The sequence below is a fragment of the Rattus norvegicus genome, chromosome 2, assembly GCF_021556685.1.
Source record: "Rattus norvegicus strain SHRSP/BbbUtx chromosome 2, alternate assembly SHRSP_T2T, whole genome shotgun sequence".
Lineage (NCBI taxonomy): Eukaryota > Metazoa > Chordata > Mammalia > Rodentia > Muridae > Rattus > Rattus norvegicus.
The window spans coordinates 97,159,875-97,176,606 of record NC_141535.1 but is presented as its reverse complement, the minus strand read 5'-3'; the positions used below and the strand labels follow the sequence as shown (position 1 = coordinate 97,176,606).

Here is a 16,732-nt window from a genome sequence, read left to right as displayed (position 1 = left end):
AGATATTTCAATAATTATATTTCTTTTATGTTCTTTAGTATAATTCTATATGGCGGATTTGTTATTTCTTTATGACCTATTTCAGTAGATATATTTTCATCTGGGTCATGGTCATAAATTCTTCTTCTCACGGTTTCATTCTCTTTGTTCATTAATACCTAATGCCACTGATCTTCCTTTCCCAGGCAGCAGGGAACAGAGTGGTGAGGAGGACCATAGATAGCCTGGATGTCCTCACAAATCTTTCTGTAGAAAAGGTCCACGTATCTTTCCCTAGTAAGCAATGGGACTGCATCACTGCATGGTACGGTGACTATAAGATTTATTGTCCAAACTGAGACACTTTCGAAAGTGGAAGGGAGTACTATTAATAATTATACCTGGACGACAGACATAAACCACAACTGTCCTGAGAAGCCAGGACGTATGGGCATCCCATTACATGGTGACAGTTCAGTGATGTATGAACAGGATCTTTCAAGCCTATAATGTAGCATGGTTTGGGATTCTTCTCTAAGCTAAAGCATTTCATATTGTTCATTCATGTGTATGCTCTGTTTCTGTGTATATATCTAGGTCCTTCTAAAATTCCATGCTAAAGCTGTCTTTTATTTCTCATTTTGAAAGAAATAAACTTTCTTTCAACTTAGAAAACTATTCATTGTAGCACTATTTTAAAGCTGAGAGGTTTGTTAGTAGTTGTCATTAAAAAAAATCTTATTAAGTTAAAATGTAGCTCAATCATTTTCTTCTTTTCTGTCTCCAACCCCTCCCATGTAACACTCCCCAGATCTCTCTGAAAGTCATACCCAGGTCCCCCTTTTCTTTAATTGTTTTCACACACACACACACACACACACACACACACACACACACACACACACTCCTAAATATATAAACTCAATCTACTTAGTACATATAATGTTACATAAATGTATATGATTATGTGGCTGACCATTTGATATTCAATATTCAATTTGGGAAGAATATGGCTGCCTTCCCAAATAAAGACAATGCCAATGGGCATGATAACTTCAAAGGGGAACTTTCATAGAGCTCCAAAGCTAAACCAAGACTACAGCTAAAGAATATTGTGATCATAAGAAAGCAGTTGCCATTCTTGATAGCATCAAAAAGTCAAAAGGTTCCAGAGAGCTGTGCAAAACAAGTTGGATCCCTGAAGTAATTTTAACAAATTCTTAATATGATCACAGTTATTATTTTATTCATTAATGTGTTGAATTATAAAAATTAATTATCAGAACACCGATTCAGTCTCATGTTATGTACATTAAACTATAAGAAGAAAATGTAAAATTTCTATTTAGGGGATATATCCATTTAATCCTATATAATAATGCAGTTCCTTTTTAAAAATCTTATTCTTGCTATTAGAGCTTTCACATTCTGGTATGCACCAAAGTTCACACTACATTTACCCTAGTCAATACTTCATTGCCTTTTAACAGCTTTTGTTTTATATTTGTAAACTCTCATCTAATTGATATATAAATTTTATTATTGCTTATTCATGAGTTGTATTACACTACATATCTATTTTTCTCATTAATTGTGATTTTTCTCATGGAATAAGGTCACTGTGTATTCTTTCTAATACTTCTAAGTTTAGTATCATCTCATCATATAGCAAGCATTTCTTTTTAATTTATACCTGCTTACAATCCCAGTTTATTAAAATATTTTATTTATAATTTTTTAAAGTTCTCTGTTGATATATGGAAAAGCTATGTTGCAGTAACTTTGACATCTCAAAAGCTGTAGAAATATAGCTGACTTTTTTGGATGCTCACTAAATCTTGTAAGGGTTCTATTTTCACTTTCAAACTCAATTGCCGTCTATTTGTTCCATCAATAGCCCAAGCTGTTTCATTCCTTTGCTTCTGACATTCTAATAGGAGGTGAAGAGTCACGGTGGCATGGGAGGGAAAGCTGCTGTGTACGATCCCTCTCAAGACTTTGCCCCATAGCCCATCAGCTGGAACTTAGCCTATGCTTCATAATAAGGCCAAAAAGTTGAAACTGTAGTCTGTGTTCCCCAAAGAGACTCTGTGCTAGTGAGTTATTTTAGGTTTTTGTAATAATGCGTTTCTTGCTAATAAAGTATAGCTCCTTTAAAAGACCATTTGACTTCTACAGTCATTATCAGTTGTGAAACTAATTTATTCTCCGTACACTTAGAAAAGTGAATGGTAGATTTGACCTCCTAAAGCCCTCTGTGATCATTCCCATAATATTCTTACGTTGCTTATTGATCAAGTGGCTATTTTTACCCTACCCTTTCATATGGCTGTTCTTTTTCTTTTTGGTCTGTTAAACTTTACTTCGTCCCTTCCATATGGAGGTGTAATTCAGAAATGACTTTTGCTAATATGCAAAAGGAAGATGCTAAATACGTTCTTCCAGAAAGTTATACTTGATGTGTCAGTTTATTTGAGCTACAGTGAAATAATAGAAACTAATTTTCTAGTTAAGGAGGCTGAAAGCTTAAAGGTAAGATGTCCACAGTGCTGAGATTAGGAGGGAGACTCTGCTCATGCCATTCAGCAGCTTCTGGCACTTTTGTGGACAAACGTAGAGAATTCTTGGCTTGTGGCCACATTATATAGATTCTATCAGTTACACTGTGAAGGGCCAATGTCCAAAGCACCTCCTTTTCATAATTATAACTCCACGGAAATAGTACCCCAAAGGTACCATTGCAAGAATTGAGGGATGATAATGTGGAGCTTACAAATCAACACATGAAACTCTTGTCCCATCTGAGTTCACTTTTTATTCCTATGTACCAATGAGGTAACCCTATAAGATATATGGCTATAACTTTCCTCACTATGTCTTGAACAGTCTGTCTTTGTCCAAATGATAGATTGATGCTTTTAATAGAACAGATATTGAAGAGTCTGATTAGAATTTATGTCATACATTTTATTCTCTCCCTATTTTTCATACTTAATATTTGATATAAAATATACATAAGTACAACCACATAATCAATATTCATAAAATACAAATGTCTATGTTCTTTGTTATATTCTTTATTCTTCATTATTTTTCCTACCAGTGTCTCTAACTTGCTTCATTTTAAAATTTTATGAGGTTCCCCCTACATTTTCCTTTTAGCCATTAGTTTAGCTAGTAAATTATGAGGTCTTATATACACTGAACTCTTTCATAATCTCAGACATGTTACTTTTATCTCAGGATAAAGAATACCTTAAGATTTAGCTTCAGTCTTTCATTTGGAAATTTCTACAGTTGTGCCATATTGACTGATATCCTTAAAAAACAAAAAGAACAGTAAGAACCTGAATCCATTCAGTTTCAAATGTGTATGTCTTTTATAACTTTTGTTTGTTGTTTTTTTTTTTTTTAATTTCAGTCAGGTGCCTTCATATACTGCAGGCTTGTGTGGGACTCATTGTGAAGCTTAGATTGACCTCTCATGTCTTCTATCTCTGGTTATAAAGTTCTGGGGTAAAGCCATGTCATGGGTCACCATGCTTTGCTGGTGTGTCTTCTGAGAAGTATGTATAATTTTTCTCTAGAATTTGGGAAGATTGTTCCTATATGCCAAAATGGTACTTTGCATTCGACCAAGTGAGCCCTAAAGTTAGGGTTGAGTGAATCAATCCAGAAAGGGTATCACTGTTCATCTCCCAGATGCTTTCAATAAAGACTATGGTAGGATTTTCTCTTTATGTTTCTTTTTCTTTTTTATTTTTATTCTTTAATCCTTTTTTACAGTCCTTATCCCCCTCCTGGTCTACACTCTGACTGTGCCATATCCCATACCTTCTGCCCACCATCTCCAAGAAGATGTTTCCAATACCCCAACCCCTCATCCCCACCACATCTTCTCTCACTGACTCAAGACCCTACAGTCTTCTGCTGTATATGTGTTAAATGCCTCATATCAGCTGGTATATGATGCCTGAATGGTGGCTTAGTGTCTAAGAGATCCAGGGAGTCCAGGTTAATTGAGACTGCTGGTCCTCCTACAGGATTGCCCTACTCCTCAGCTTCTTTCAGCATTTTGCAAACACAGCCATGGGGGTCACCAGCTTCTTTCCTTTGGTTGGGTGTAAATATCTGCATCTGATTCTTTAAGCTGCTTGTTGGGCCTTTTGAAGGGCAGTCATGCTAGGTCCCTGTTTGTAAGCACACCATAGTATCTGTAATAGTATGAGGTTTTGGGTTCTCCTTTTGAGATGTATCCCAATTTGGGCCTCTCACTGGACCTCTTTTCCCTCAGACTCTTCTCCATTTTATGTCCCTGCAGTTTTTTCAGATGGGGACAATTCTCCATTAGTTGTTGACTGTGGGATGGCAACCCCATCCCTCTGCTTGATCGCCTGTCTTTCTACTGGAGGGAGCCTCTACAGATCGCTCTCCCTACTGTAGGGCATTTCATCTAGGATCCCTCCCTTTGAGTCCCAAGAGTTTCTCTTCTCCCTGGTCTCTGGTACATTCTGAAGGGTATCTCCACTTCCTACTTTCTGAAGTTGCCTGTTTCCATTCTTTCTTTTGGACCTCAGGGCTTCAGTCCCGTTCCTCAAGTCAATACCTGATCATGCTCCTGTCTTCCTCTCCCTGTCCCCTTTCCCACCCAGGTTACTACTTCCCATTCCATCCTCTTGACCCATGATAACTTTCTGTTTCCTTCAAAGTGGAATTGAGGCATCTTTACTTGGGCCCACTTCTTCTTAACCTTCTTGAGTTCTATGAATTGTATCCTGAGTATTCTGTACTTTTTTTTTGGCTAATATCTACTAATTAGTGAGTACATACCAGGCATGACCTTTTGGTCTGAGTTACCTCACTAAGTATGATGCTTTCTAGTTCCATCCATTTGCCTGTAAAACTCATGATGTCCTTCTTCTTAACAGATGAGTAATATGCCATTGTACAAATGGACCACACTTTCTCTATCTTTTCTTCGGTTGTGGGATATCTGAGTTATTTACAATTTCTGGCTATCACATTATATTCATATTCGAAGGTATGCCCCTGTGAATGGTGGGGTTTCTTTTGGGTACATGCCCAAGAGAAGTGTAACTGGGTCTTCAGGTAGATCTATATTTCTAAGGTTTTGAGGAAACTCCAGACTGATTTCCAGAGTGGTTGTACCAGCTAGCAATCCCGCCAGCAATGGAGGAGTGTTCCTCTCTCTATATCTCCCCAACATGTGCTGTGACCTGAGGTTTTGCTCATAGGTATTCTAATTGGTGCAAGATACAATCTTATGCTTGTTTTGATTTGCATTTCTCTGATGACTAAGGATTTTGAACATTTCTTTAAGTGCTTCTCAGTCATGTTGGGCTCTTGCAACAAGGGAAGAAAACCAAGGCAGGGAGGGGGTCAACTTTTGCTGCCCCCAGCTCCCGGTCCTTCTCCTTTATGCCACTTGGGTTGCTTAGGTAAGGCTGAGCCAGCAGGAGACTGACTAGCCATCGATGGGTGCAGTAGAGCTTCTAGTGGAGATTTCAGGAGAGCAGATCTCTTCCCCAAGTGGCAGTGTTATAGCTCCTATGACAGAAGCTCTCAGAAGATGGAATAATTCCTGCATACCTTTAATTCTGAACATGACCCTTAATTACAGTTTTTTGGATGGGCCAGTGTCTGACAGCAGGTATTTTTATTGCTTTGTACTGAGAGCTTGGGAAGACCTCATCTTTATATTTGGGGGTATGGTCCTGTTTCTATGACTGATTAGTCTTGAACCTACTGTGACCTCTGGTCATGTCCTCACCTGTGGAGGAAGAGCTTGGGGCATTGCCTTATGTGACTGGTCTGTCTCAAACCTCTCTATAGGGGTCTGGGGTAGTGAGCAGCTATGTGAGGCCCTGACATCCTGGGAGACTGAATGCACCTGCTGTCCCTTTTAGGGTCTCCTAGGGATTCTACCTATCTCAACCAGGACTCAGAGTAACTTTCCCCACCCCACTGCGCTGCCCTCCCTCCCACACCCCCAGCCAGTTGAGATTCCTCTGTTGTGAATTCTGTTTAGCTCTATACCCCATGTTCGATTAGGTTTGGTTCCTTGATGGTTCACTTCTTAAGTTCTTTATAGATTTTGGGTATTAGGCCTCTATCAGATGTGGGGTTAGTGAAGATTTTTTCCCAATCTGTAGGTTGTTGGTTTGTCCTACTGACTATCTCCTTATAGAAACTTTCCAGTATCATGAGGTCCAATTTATCAATTCTTGATCTTAGAGTCTGAGCCATTGGAGTTCTGTTTAGGAATTTCCCCCTTGTGCCAATGAGGCTCTTTTCTACTTTTGCTTCTATTAGATTCAGTATACCTGGTTTTATGTTGAGGTTCTTGATCCACTTGGTCTTGAGCTTTGTGCAAGGTGACAAATATGGATCTATCTTCATTTTTCTAATACAGACTGCCAGTTAGACCAGCACCATTTATTAAAGATTCTTTCTTTTTTCTATTGTATAATTTGGCTTCTTTGCAAAGATCAAATGTCCATAAGTGTGTGGTTTTATTTCTGAGTCTTCAATTCTATTCCATTGGTCAACCTGTCTGTCTCTATACCAATACCATGCAGCTTTTATCATTATTGCTCTATAGTATAGTTGAGGTCAGAGATAGTGATTCTCCAGACGTTCTTTTATTGTTAAGAATTGTTTTTCCTATTCTCATTTTTTTTTTGCTTTTTCCAGAAGAATTTGAGGATTGCTCTTTCTATGTCTTTGGAAAACTGTGTTGTGATTTTGATGGGGATTTCATTGAATCTGTAGATTCTTTTTGGTAGGAGGACCATTTTTACTATGTTAATTCTGCCTATCCATGAACCTGGGAGATCTCTCCATTTTCTGAAATCTTTGATTTCTACTTTCTTTCTTTTTTATTTTTATCCTTCAATATTTCTCATTTTAGTTCATGGGTTCCTTGGCCTCTCCTCCAATGTTTATATATTTTGGTAGATAATTTTCATACTTTTAACTTTTTTCTCTAAACACTAGAATAGTTTTCACACTTGGGAGATTTTACACATGCTCATTGCTTAGTTAAGATTATGCCTTGAATCTTAAATTTTATTTGATTTCGTAATTTATATTCCCATTTTCAGAAAATTCTCATTATGGTTTTTAATTTTAGTGTGCATCTCTTTTTTCCCCATTTCAGTTGCTAAGTACCCTTAGATGTCTCTTATTTTTATTTTCTAGTTGTTAGTGCTTAAGTGGTGTTAACATTTTTGGTTCTGTAAGCTTGTTGTTATACCATCTGCCACACATAGTGTGTTTCACACAACCAAACATCCTATTTGTCACTAAGTCACTTTTCTTTGTTCTCCTGTTCTTCTGAGCACGTTGCTCTGGTGGAATATTAACCCCAGCAATGTGCTTTTTACACTACGAACCATAAAATCCAGAGTTTCCACCCTATTACCTCTTTGCTTGGCTTTCACACTGCAGACTACTACATGCTTACCTTATTAAAAGCCCAGGCCAAACAACCCACAATGACAGACAGCCACTTTGTCAAAGGTCTTCTAAAATTACTTAAACTATGTGGAGGGCCGTCCTCACATTCTCCATTGTAAGATGGCGCCGGCAGGATGCACCTAATAAAAGGGCAATACGCAAGCGCCTGGTAAATTCCTCACTCAGGGGGACACGTATGCTGTGGTACGTCATCTGGCACATCTGGCAGCGACCAGCCAGAGAGTGACACGTCCGAGGCGAGGATAGTTTCCTATATAAGGGATGGTCTTTCCCTCACTCGGGGTCTCCATATTGTAAGCTTGTGCTCTCGCTCTCAAGATGCATTAAAGCTATTTCTGCAGAAGGATCCTTTGTGTCCTGCGTCATTCTTGCTGGCGAGACGTAGCGTGGGACATTTGGTGCCAGAAACCCGGGAAAAAGACCTCATCAGCACCTCCGGAGACCCCTTGGTGACAAGGAGGATTCAGAACTGCAGGTAAAAAAAAAATACGTTCAGAGAGGCATGCCTTTCTTGGATTTTGGTCTGGGGTTGTCGCCGCCTTGGGAAGGATTTGTTGAGGCTATGGTATTTGTTCTCGGAGCCACTCTACTCTGTCTTATTATTATGTACTGTTTTCACCATTTCCGCTGCTAAAAGGACAGCATCTGGAAGCGCGTCTCAGTCTCTCCTAAATAAGTGAGCTTCGCGCAGCTCCCCTTTACTGTTGGGGAGCAGGGACGTGATAGCACCGCCCGGGAAGTGCGCGTAAGACTCCCGTATATAAGAGAGCGGCGTGTCTGTTTCTACTCACGCCTTGTCAGACGGACGTAGATAAGCCGCTGGGCGTTCTTGGTCCCTCATGGGATCCTCACAGTCTGTGATCACGGCTCTGGAAACGGTGCTAAAGCAGAGGGACATTAAAATTGGAGGAAGAACACTTAAAAACTTTGTGAAAGAAGTGGACAGGGTGGCTCCGTGGTTTGCCTGCTCAGGCTCCTTTACAATTGCCTCATGGGACAAACTTGGAAGGGACCTAGACAGAAAATTGGCGGAGAAAGATCTGCGTCTAGGAACTAAAGCCATATGGAAACTAGTCAAAAATTGCTTAGCAGATGAAGTGTGCAAGGCAGCAGTTGTAGGAGGGCAGACCACACTTGAAATATTTCGAGAAAGTATGTCAGAAACTGAACGTAGTGAGAGATTAGACGCGCGTAAGAAAAAGGACGTCCTGAGAAAGAAAAAGAGCCCTCCCATTAAGTCCGCGGATAAGGGAGTGTTAAAGCTTTCAGATTCCGGCACTTCCCTCTCTACACAGCAACCGGGAGGGGGAGCCAGCATATACCCTGTGAAAGAGCTAGAAGCGCTGAACCTCGACAGTTCTGATAGCTCTGAGAATGGAATCTTAGATTCAGAGGAGGAGGCCGAGTTAGATGAGGAAGCAGCTAGATATGAGGAAGAGAAATATCACCCTGAGGAACAAAAGAAAGGTAATAAAAAGCTTCTGTCGTGGCAGTCGCCAACCGCACCCCCTCCGTATGAGGCGCGCTCTTGCGCATTCTCTTTAGTCCCCGATAGGGTGAGAAGGAAGCTGCAGTTGACGTTCCCAGTCTTTGAAACGCAGGAGGGTGAGCGGGTTCATGCCCCAGTCGAATATAACCAAATAAAAGAGCTGGCGGAGTCTGTCAGAAAGTACGGAGTTACAGCCAATTTCACCCTAACCATTCTTGAAAGGCTGGCCCTAAATTATTTGACACCCGCCGATTGGCAGATGATTGCAAAAGCGACCCTTGTGAACATGGGCCAATATATGGAATGGAAAGCGCTTTGGTATGAGGCGGCTCAAACACAGGCCAGAGCTAATGCCACGGTGTTAACGCCTGAGCAGCGAGAATGGACGTTTGAACTCTTGACAGGACAGGGTCGCTTCGCAGCGGACCAAGCTAATTACCATTGGGGTGCTTATATTCAAGTCTCCAGCTCGGCCATTAAGGCCTGGAAGGCACTCACTAGGAAAGGCGGGGCCGATAATCAACTTACTCGTATCATCCAAGGACCTCAGGAACCGTTCTCAGACTTCGTAGCCAGAATGACAGAAACTGCTGGACGAATATTTGGTGATGTGGAGCAAGCAGCACCGCTCATAGAACAGCTCGTTTACGAGCAAGCCACCCAGGAATGTCCGGTGGCTATAGCACCCAGAACAAACAAAGGATTACAGGACTGGCTCAGAGTCTGCAGAGAACTCTTACTAATGCAGGCTTGGCGGCCGCCATTCTCCAGTCCCGGCAACGCCCCCTTAAAGGGACAGATACAAGATCATGTTTTCGATGTGGAAAAATGGGCCATTTAAAAAGAGACTGTAGGATAACCAAGGGAGACAGGAGGCCTGCAACTATCTGTGCCCGATGTGGCAAGGGCTACCATAGGCCTGACCAGTGCCGCTCAGTGAGGGATATTAAGGGAAAATTACTCCCTCCCTTGGAAGCTCAGCCTAATGAGATGTCAAAAAATGGATCGTTGGGCCCCCGGTCCCAGGGCCCTCAAAGATATGGGAACCGCTTTCAGAAAGCCATGACCCTGACAGAGGAGACTCCCCAAGAGGTGACACAAAATTGGACCTGTGTGCCGCCTCCGACTTCTTTCTAATGCCCCAAATGGGCATTCAGCCAATTCCTGCTCAGACGGTGGGGCCTTTGCCCCCAGGAACCATAGGCCTTGTCCTTGGGAGAGGATCTCTCGCCCTACAAGGACTGATAGTCCATCCAGGCCTTGTTGAAGCTCAGCACTCTCTTGATATTCAGATTCTTTGTTCAAGTCCCGATGGGGTTTTTTCCATAAGTGAAGGAGATAGAATAGCACAGTTATTACTCCTTCCGTGCTCCCAAACCACAATACAGGATACCAAGGGGCCCATGAGGTCCACTGGTAATGATTTGGCATATTTGGTGGTTCATCTTAACAACTGCCCAAAATTGAGCTTAGAAATTAATGGAAAGAAATTTGAAGGCATTCTGGATACTGGGGCTGATAAAAGTATAATTTCCTCAAAATGGTGGCCTCAATCATGGCCTACCATAAGATCTTCTCACTCACTACAAGGCTTAGGCTACCAGTCGTGCCCTAAAATCAGCTCTGCCACTCTAACTTGGATGACTGTCGATGGCCGACAGGGACAATTTGTTCCCTATGTACTTCCCCTACCTGTTAATCTTTGGGGGAGAGATGTTATGCAGACCATGGGACTAACCTTATCTAATGAATACCCCCCACAAGTGGCCCATATGATGTCAAGGATGGGCTATAAGGAAGGGAAAGGCCTAGGGCGATTAGAACAGGGCTGTCTCACGCCCATTGAACCAGTCGCAAACCCCCATAAACAAGGCCTGGGTTTTTCCTAGGTGCCATTGAGGGTTCTATGCCCATACCCTGGCTTACAGAGGAAGCTATATGGGTTCCTCAATGGCATCTATCCTCTGAAAAATTAGAAGCTGCCACTAAATTGGTTAATGAACAATTGCAGCTTGGTCATTTAGAACTGTCCATTTCACCATGAAATACTCCTATTTTTGTGATAAAGAAAAAATCAGGAAAATGGAGACTTCTCCATGATTTGAGAGCCATTAATGCACAGATGTGTTTATTTGGCTCGATCCAACGAGGCCTACCCTTACTCTCTGCCTTACCTAAGCAATGGAAGATAATAATTATAGACATTAAGGATTGTTTCTTTTCCATCCCCTTGTGTCCACAGGACAGACAGAGGTTTGCATTTACTATACCAGCTACTAATCATCTTGAACCTGATAAGAGATTTCAGTGGAAGGTCCTACCTCAAGGCATGGCCAATAGCCCCACTATTTGTCAGCTATATGTGCAACGAGCCCTTGAACCTATAAGGAAGCAATTTCCATCTTTGCTTCTGGCTCATTACATGGATGACATTTTAATATGTGATAAAGATTTAACAACCTTACAGACCTCATATCCCATCTTAATCAAAACATTGGGACGATGGGGACTACAAGTCGCTGTAGAAAAGGTTCAAATTGCAGAAAAATTGGCTCATTTCTGGGATCGGTCATTTATCCTGAAAAAATAGTTCCCCAGAAATTAGAGATTCGCAGAGATCATTTGCATACCTTAAATGATTTCCAAAAGTTATTGGGAGATATAAATTGGCTGAGACCATTTTTAAAGATTTCCTCTGCTGAGTTGAAGCCCTTATTTGATATTTTGGAAGGGGACTCTCATATCTCCTCTCCAAGAGCATTGACCCCAGCCGCAAACCGGGCCTTACAAGTTGTAGAAAAGGCCTTACAGGATGCTCAATTGCAGCGCATTGATGAAACCAAACCTTTTGATTTGTGCGTTTTCAAAACTATGCAATTACCAACAGCTGTCTTGTGGCAGAATGGGCCTTTATTATGGATCCATCCCAATGCATCTCCTGCTAAGATTATTGACTGGTATCCCGATGCGGTCGCTCAGCTTGCACTCCGCGGGTTGAAGGCAGCTATTACTCATTTTGGGAAAGAACCCAAAACTTTGATAGTACCATATACAGCCATTCAGGTTCAAACATTAGCTGCTACCTCAAATGCTTGGGCAGTGTTAGTTACTTCCTTTGCTGGACAGATAGATAATCATTATCCTAAACACCCCCTATTATGTTTTGCTAGATCACAACCTGTTGTTTTCCCTCGCGTCACATCCCACAGACCGTTAAAAGAAGGGATAACAGTGTATACGGATGGGTCAAAAACAGGGGTGGGAGCATATGTGGTAAATTCCCAAGTGTTCTCACGACAATATTTTGAAACCTCACCCCAAGTGGTAGAATGCCTAGTGGTTATGGAGGTGCTTGAAAAATTCCAGATGCCTCTAAATATTGTTTCAGATTCCTCCTATGTGGTCAAGGTCAATGCTGTTAATATCCTTGAAACCGCCGGCGTAATTAAGACAACTAGCAAGGTAGCAGAGATTTTCCAAAAAATCCAAATTATTTTAATAAATAGGAGATTCCCTGTATATATTACTCATATACGGGCCCATTCTGGACACCCTGGTCCAATGAGTTCAGGGAATGATTTGGCTGACAAAGCCACAAAAATGATAGCTGTGGCCCTGGCCTCTCCTCTAGAGGCCGCTAAAACTTTTCCTGGCAATTTCCATGTTACCTCGGAAACTTTACGCCGCCGCTTCTCTATAACTAGAAAAGAGGCACGTGATATAGTCACCCAGTGCCAACAGTGCTGCCAGTTCCTCCCGGTTCCTCACATCGGGGTCAACCCGAGAGGAATACAGCCATTGCAAATCTGGCAAATGGATGTTACTCATAATTCTACTTTTGGAAAATTACAGTATGTGCATGTATCTATAGATACATGTTCTGGCATTCTACATGCCACCCCACTTACAGGAGAAAAAACAACACATGTCATTCAGCACTGCCTTGAAGCATGGAGTGCTTGGGGAAAGCCAAGATGTGTAAAAACTGACAATGGCCCTGCCTATACATCTCAAAAATTCCGTCAGTTTTGTGCTCAGATGCAAGTTACCCATCTGACGGGCCTGCCCTACAACCCTCAAGGACAGGGAATCATAGAGCGCGCTCATCGGACGCTCAAATCATATTTAATAAAACAAAGAGGGGGAATTATGATAGAACTCCCCCCAACACCCCGAGTGGCCACTGCTTTGGCCCTTTTTACCTTAAATTTTTTAAATCTTGATGAAGCTGGGCAAACAGCGGTTGAGCGACATTGCTCAGAGCCCAAAAGGACAAAAGAATTAGTTAAATGGAAGGATGTATTGACAAACGAATGGAAGGGCCCGGATCCTGTTTTGATAAGATCCAGGGGAGCTGTTTGTGTTTTTCCACAGGATAATGAAAATCCAGTTTGGGTTCCGGGACGACTTACTCGGAATATCAAGACAGAGGACCAAGAAGATGACAACTCTGGTGATCCTCATGCTGATCCAGGGAGTGCCAATAAAAGTGCAGAGCGAACTACGGGGGGGAATTATGTCAACCTTCCCCCTCCCGATGCCGGTGATGTATAATGCCCAAGTGTTTCCACGTTTCTTTACTACCAACAAAGAATTGGGACTAGCCTATTTACCACTAGATTCCCAAATAGAGCAAGTAAAAGAAAATAGGATTATTCCCCTTAAGGGCAGCCTTTGTTTTGGCATATTCAACAAAATATCTTCTGATCTTCCTTGCATTATGTTGAGTAATCAATCTTCTGCTTGGTTAAGGGAGGCCACATGGGGAACTGGTGAGGAAGACATTGTGGCTAACGCCACAGTTCTCTATGGTTGGTGGCCTTACATTAACTCCTCCACCTGCCCTCTCCGTCAACCAAAGTTAGCACCCTTTTGTAGAGGGACCCAGGATGAAAAACTTACTTTGCCGTGGACTGGTTGCCAGTCCCGGGAGTCTGCCTGGGCAGTCCAGAATTTTTTCTCCTTCTCCCCTGATTTGGGAGGCGGAGTGAACTTCACCACCATTGATCCTAGATGGTCCAATAATAATCCCTTTGATCAATGGATGCTTTGTGGCGTTAATGGTAGCTGCACTGATCTTACACCCATGGTGATGCTACTTGGAGGAAAGGGCGAAAAGGGACAGTTATCATTTTCCTGGACGGGGAGTATCCACCCTTCAGCCTCTGTCTGGACAGCTACTCGTATAAAATATAAACCTTACTGGAGCACGGGGTTTAACCCTGCTCCAGTTTGTGTCTGGCCACCATTTGTGTGGATTATAAGTAATGCCACTAAAGTTTCTAAACTGAATTGTACAGACGGTTCATGTTTTTATGCCCTGTGTTGGGATGCTAGCCAATATCCCATAGCGGTAGTTACCCATATGCCTCGCTTTATCCCGGTCCCTGTTGAGACTCCGGGGACCCTGACCTTATTTAGAGGAAAGAGAGATTTTGGCATTTCTGCGATCATTGTTGGCATTATTGCTACAACGGCAGTTGCTGCCTCAGTTACTGCTTCGGCATTGGCCTTGTCAAACACAGTACAGACAACCCAAACTATCAATGATTTATCGGCTACCGTCTCAGTGGCTCTGGACAGACAGGCCTTGGCTAATACTCAGATACAAGGAGGCCTCATGCTTGTTTACCAACGTATAGATCTGGTCCAAGAGCAACTAGACATCCTATGGCAACTGGCCCAGCTTGGCTGTGAACTAAAGCTCCCCGGCCTTTGTGTCACGTCTATACAGCATGAACAATTTACCAAAGCTACCAATTTGTCTAAAACCCTTTCACAGCATTTGTTACAGAATTGGACCTCGGATTTTGAACAGACGCTCAGGGAATTGAGAGCGGCCATCATTCAAGTAAACTCTACCCGACTGGATATGTCTTTGACAGAAGGATTGTCATCCTGGATCACCTCAGCAGTCTCTTATTTTAAGGAATGGGTGGGGGTGGGACTTTTTGGAGCAGTCCTCTGCTGCGGATTAGTGTTACTCCTCTGGTTGCTTTGCAAATTAAGATTTCAAACAAAGAGGGACAAAATTGTGATCGCCCAGGCGCTTATAGCCCTTGAACAAGGAGCGTCAGCCGATATTTGGTTAACCATGCTTAAGCAATAGGTCGCCGGCTGGACAGCTCTTGCACTCCTAGAACCTCGGTTCATTGCACAGGATTAGAGTATACGGCTTGAGCAGCCCATGAGGGATGACGAGCTTAGCATCGCACAGGGAAGCTCTACCAAACACGCTCCCTGGAAGGCATGTCATATTACATGAGGGTATCTGCCCCAGTTTTCCCTCCCTCAAAAAAATGGCAGTGTGACGGGTCGGGAGTGCCCTGGGTCTCAACAACAGCTTAAGGGTATCTCTCTTGTACAGGTTCGCCAACTTTGTGCGAGGATATGACCTCTGCCTTCACCCTCCTATTTATGGGTGTCCTATTTGCTTAAAAACAGATAAGGGGGAGATGTGGAGGGCCGTCCTCACATTCTCCATTGTAAGATGGCGCCGATATCTGGCAGGATGCACCTAATAAAAGGGCAATACGCAAGCGCCTGGTAAATTCCTCACTCAGGGGGACACGTATGCTGTGGTACGTCATCTGGCACATCTGGCAGCGACCAGCCAGAGAGTGACACGTCCGAGGCGAGGATAGTTTCCTATATAAGGGATGGTCTTTCCCTCACTCGGGGTCTCCGTATTGTAAGCTTGTGCTCTCGCTCTCAAGATGCATTAAAGCTATTTCTGCTGAAGGATCCTTTGTGTCCTGCGTCATTCTTGCTGGCGAGACGTAGCGTGGGACAAAACTATCCCATCCTAAGAGTGTTTTCCCATTCTTTTTAAGTGGAAAATACCATAAAAGCTCTTGCCTCCAGTGTGACCAACTCCAGTGCTTGCCCAGTGACTTTCCTTTGTGTACTGTATTCTGTGGAGCTGTCTATCATAGAGTCTCAAAGACAATCCTATGTGATGTGTTGCCCTTACTATATGTCCTATTTTATATAAATTAAAAGGACTTTGAAGAACAGGGCTAGGGGTCAGAGTTTACCATCTCTGCTGGCCATCTTAGTTATCTATATTGTGGTTGATATGACATGGCCAGTCTCTTGGCAGTCAATAGTTTTGATCCTATTCTCAGAAGAAAACTGTTGTCTGTACATCTTTTCAGTTGACTTATTATTCAAGTGGTCAGTCTTTCTTATCTATGGAAACACAGCTTTCTATGTTCCAAACTGGAAACTACCTACTGCAGAATTATCTCACTGATCTTAGCAGTTGTCTATGTTTTGCTGGACCACTGTCCAGACACATACCTCTTCATGGGCCTTCTCAGAGTCTGAGGATCTTTGTAGCCATTTAGCTTTGACTGAGCAAAAGAATTTAGTATTGTGAGAAAAGAGAGTCATTAGATTTCAAGGTCTGTGTCTGTATTAAACAGGATTCATAAGAGGAACAGAACAAAAGAATGAAGACATATAAAGAGTACTTCATTAAATTACTTTTCATGATACCATATGGTAGTCTGAGGAGGATTGTCTTTACTTTGGAGAGGTTGAGAACCTAGTATCTGCTCAATCCATGGTTCTGGATGTCTTAGTATTCTCAGGCAGACCCTGAGGGCCTCCTGGAGAGACACTTGTCTTCGATTCATATAGGGAAGCCCCCAAGCTGGGCACAGATATCAGTGAAGACATGGAGAAGTACAGGCAGCCGCATTGTGACCTGGAACCAGGACAATGATGTGAAAAGTAAAACCAGCTTCTCTCTGACTTCTC

At 42.5% G+C, this 16,732-nt stretch overlaps 1 protein-coding gene across 1 annotated transcript in view; it reads left to right on the top strand.

Moving 5' to 3' along the window:
• LOC147996177 (uncharacterized) overlaps positions 1-15,711 on the top strand; it is a 41,696-nt gene extending 25,985 nt beyond the window's left edge. The window contains exons 2-3 of the mRNA XM_087636640.1: positions 7,821-7,954; positions 13,343-15,711. Of these exons, the coding sequence (XP_087492766.1) occupies positions 7,821-7,954; positions 13,343-15,077 (1,869 nt within the window). The 3' untranslated portion in view covers positions 15,078-15,711. The remainder of the gene's footprint in view (positions 1-7,820; positions 7,955-13,342) is intronic.
• Positions 15,712-16,732: the final 1,021 nt, after the last annotated feature.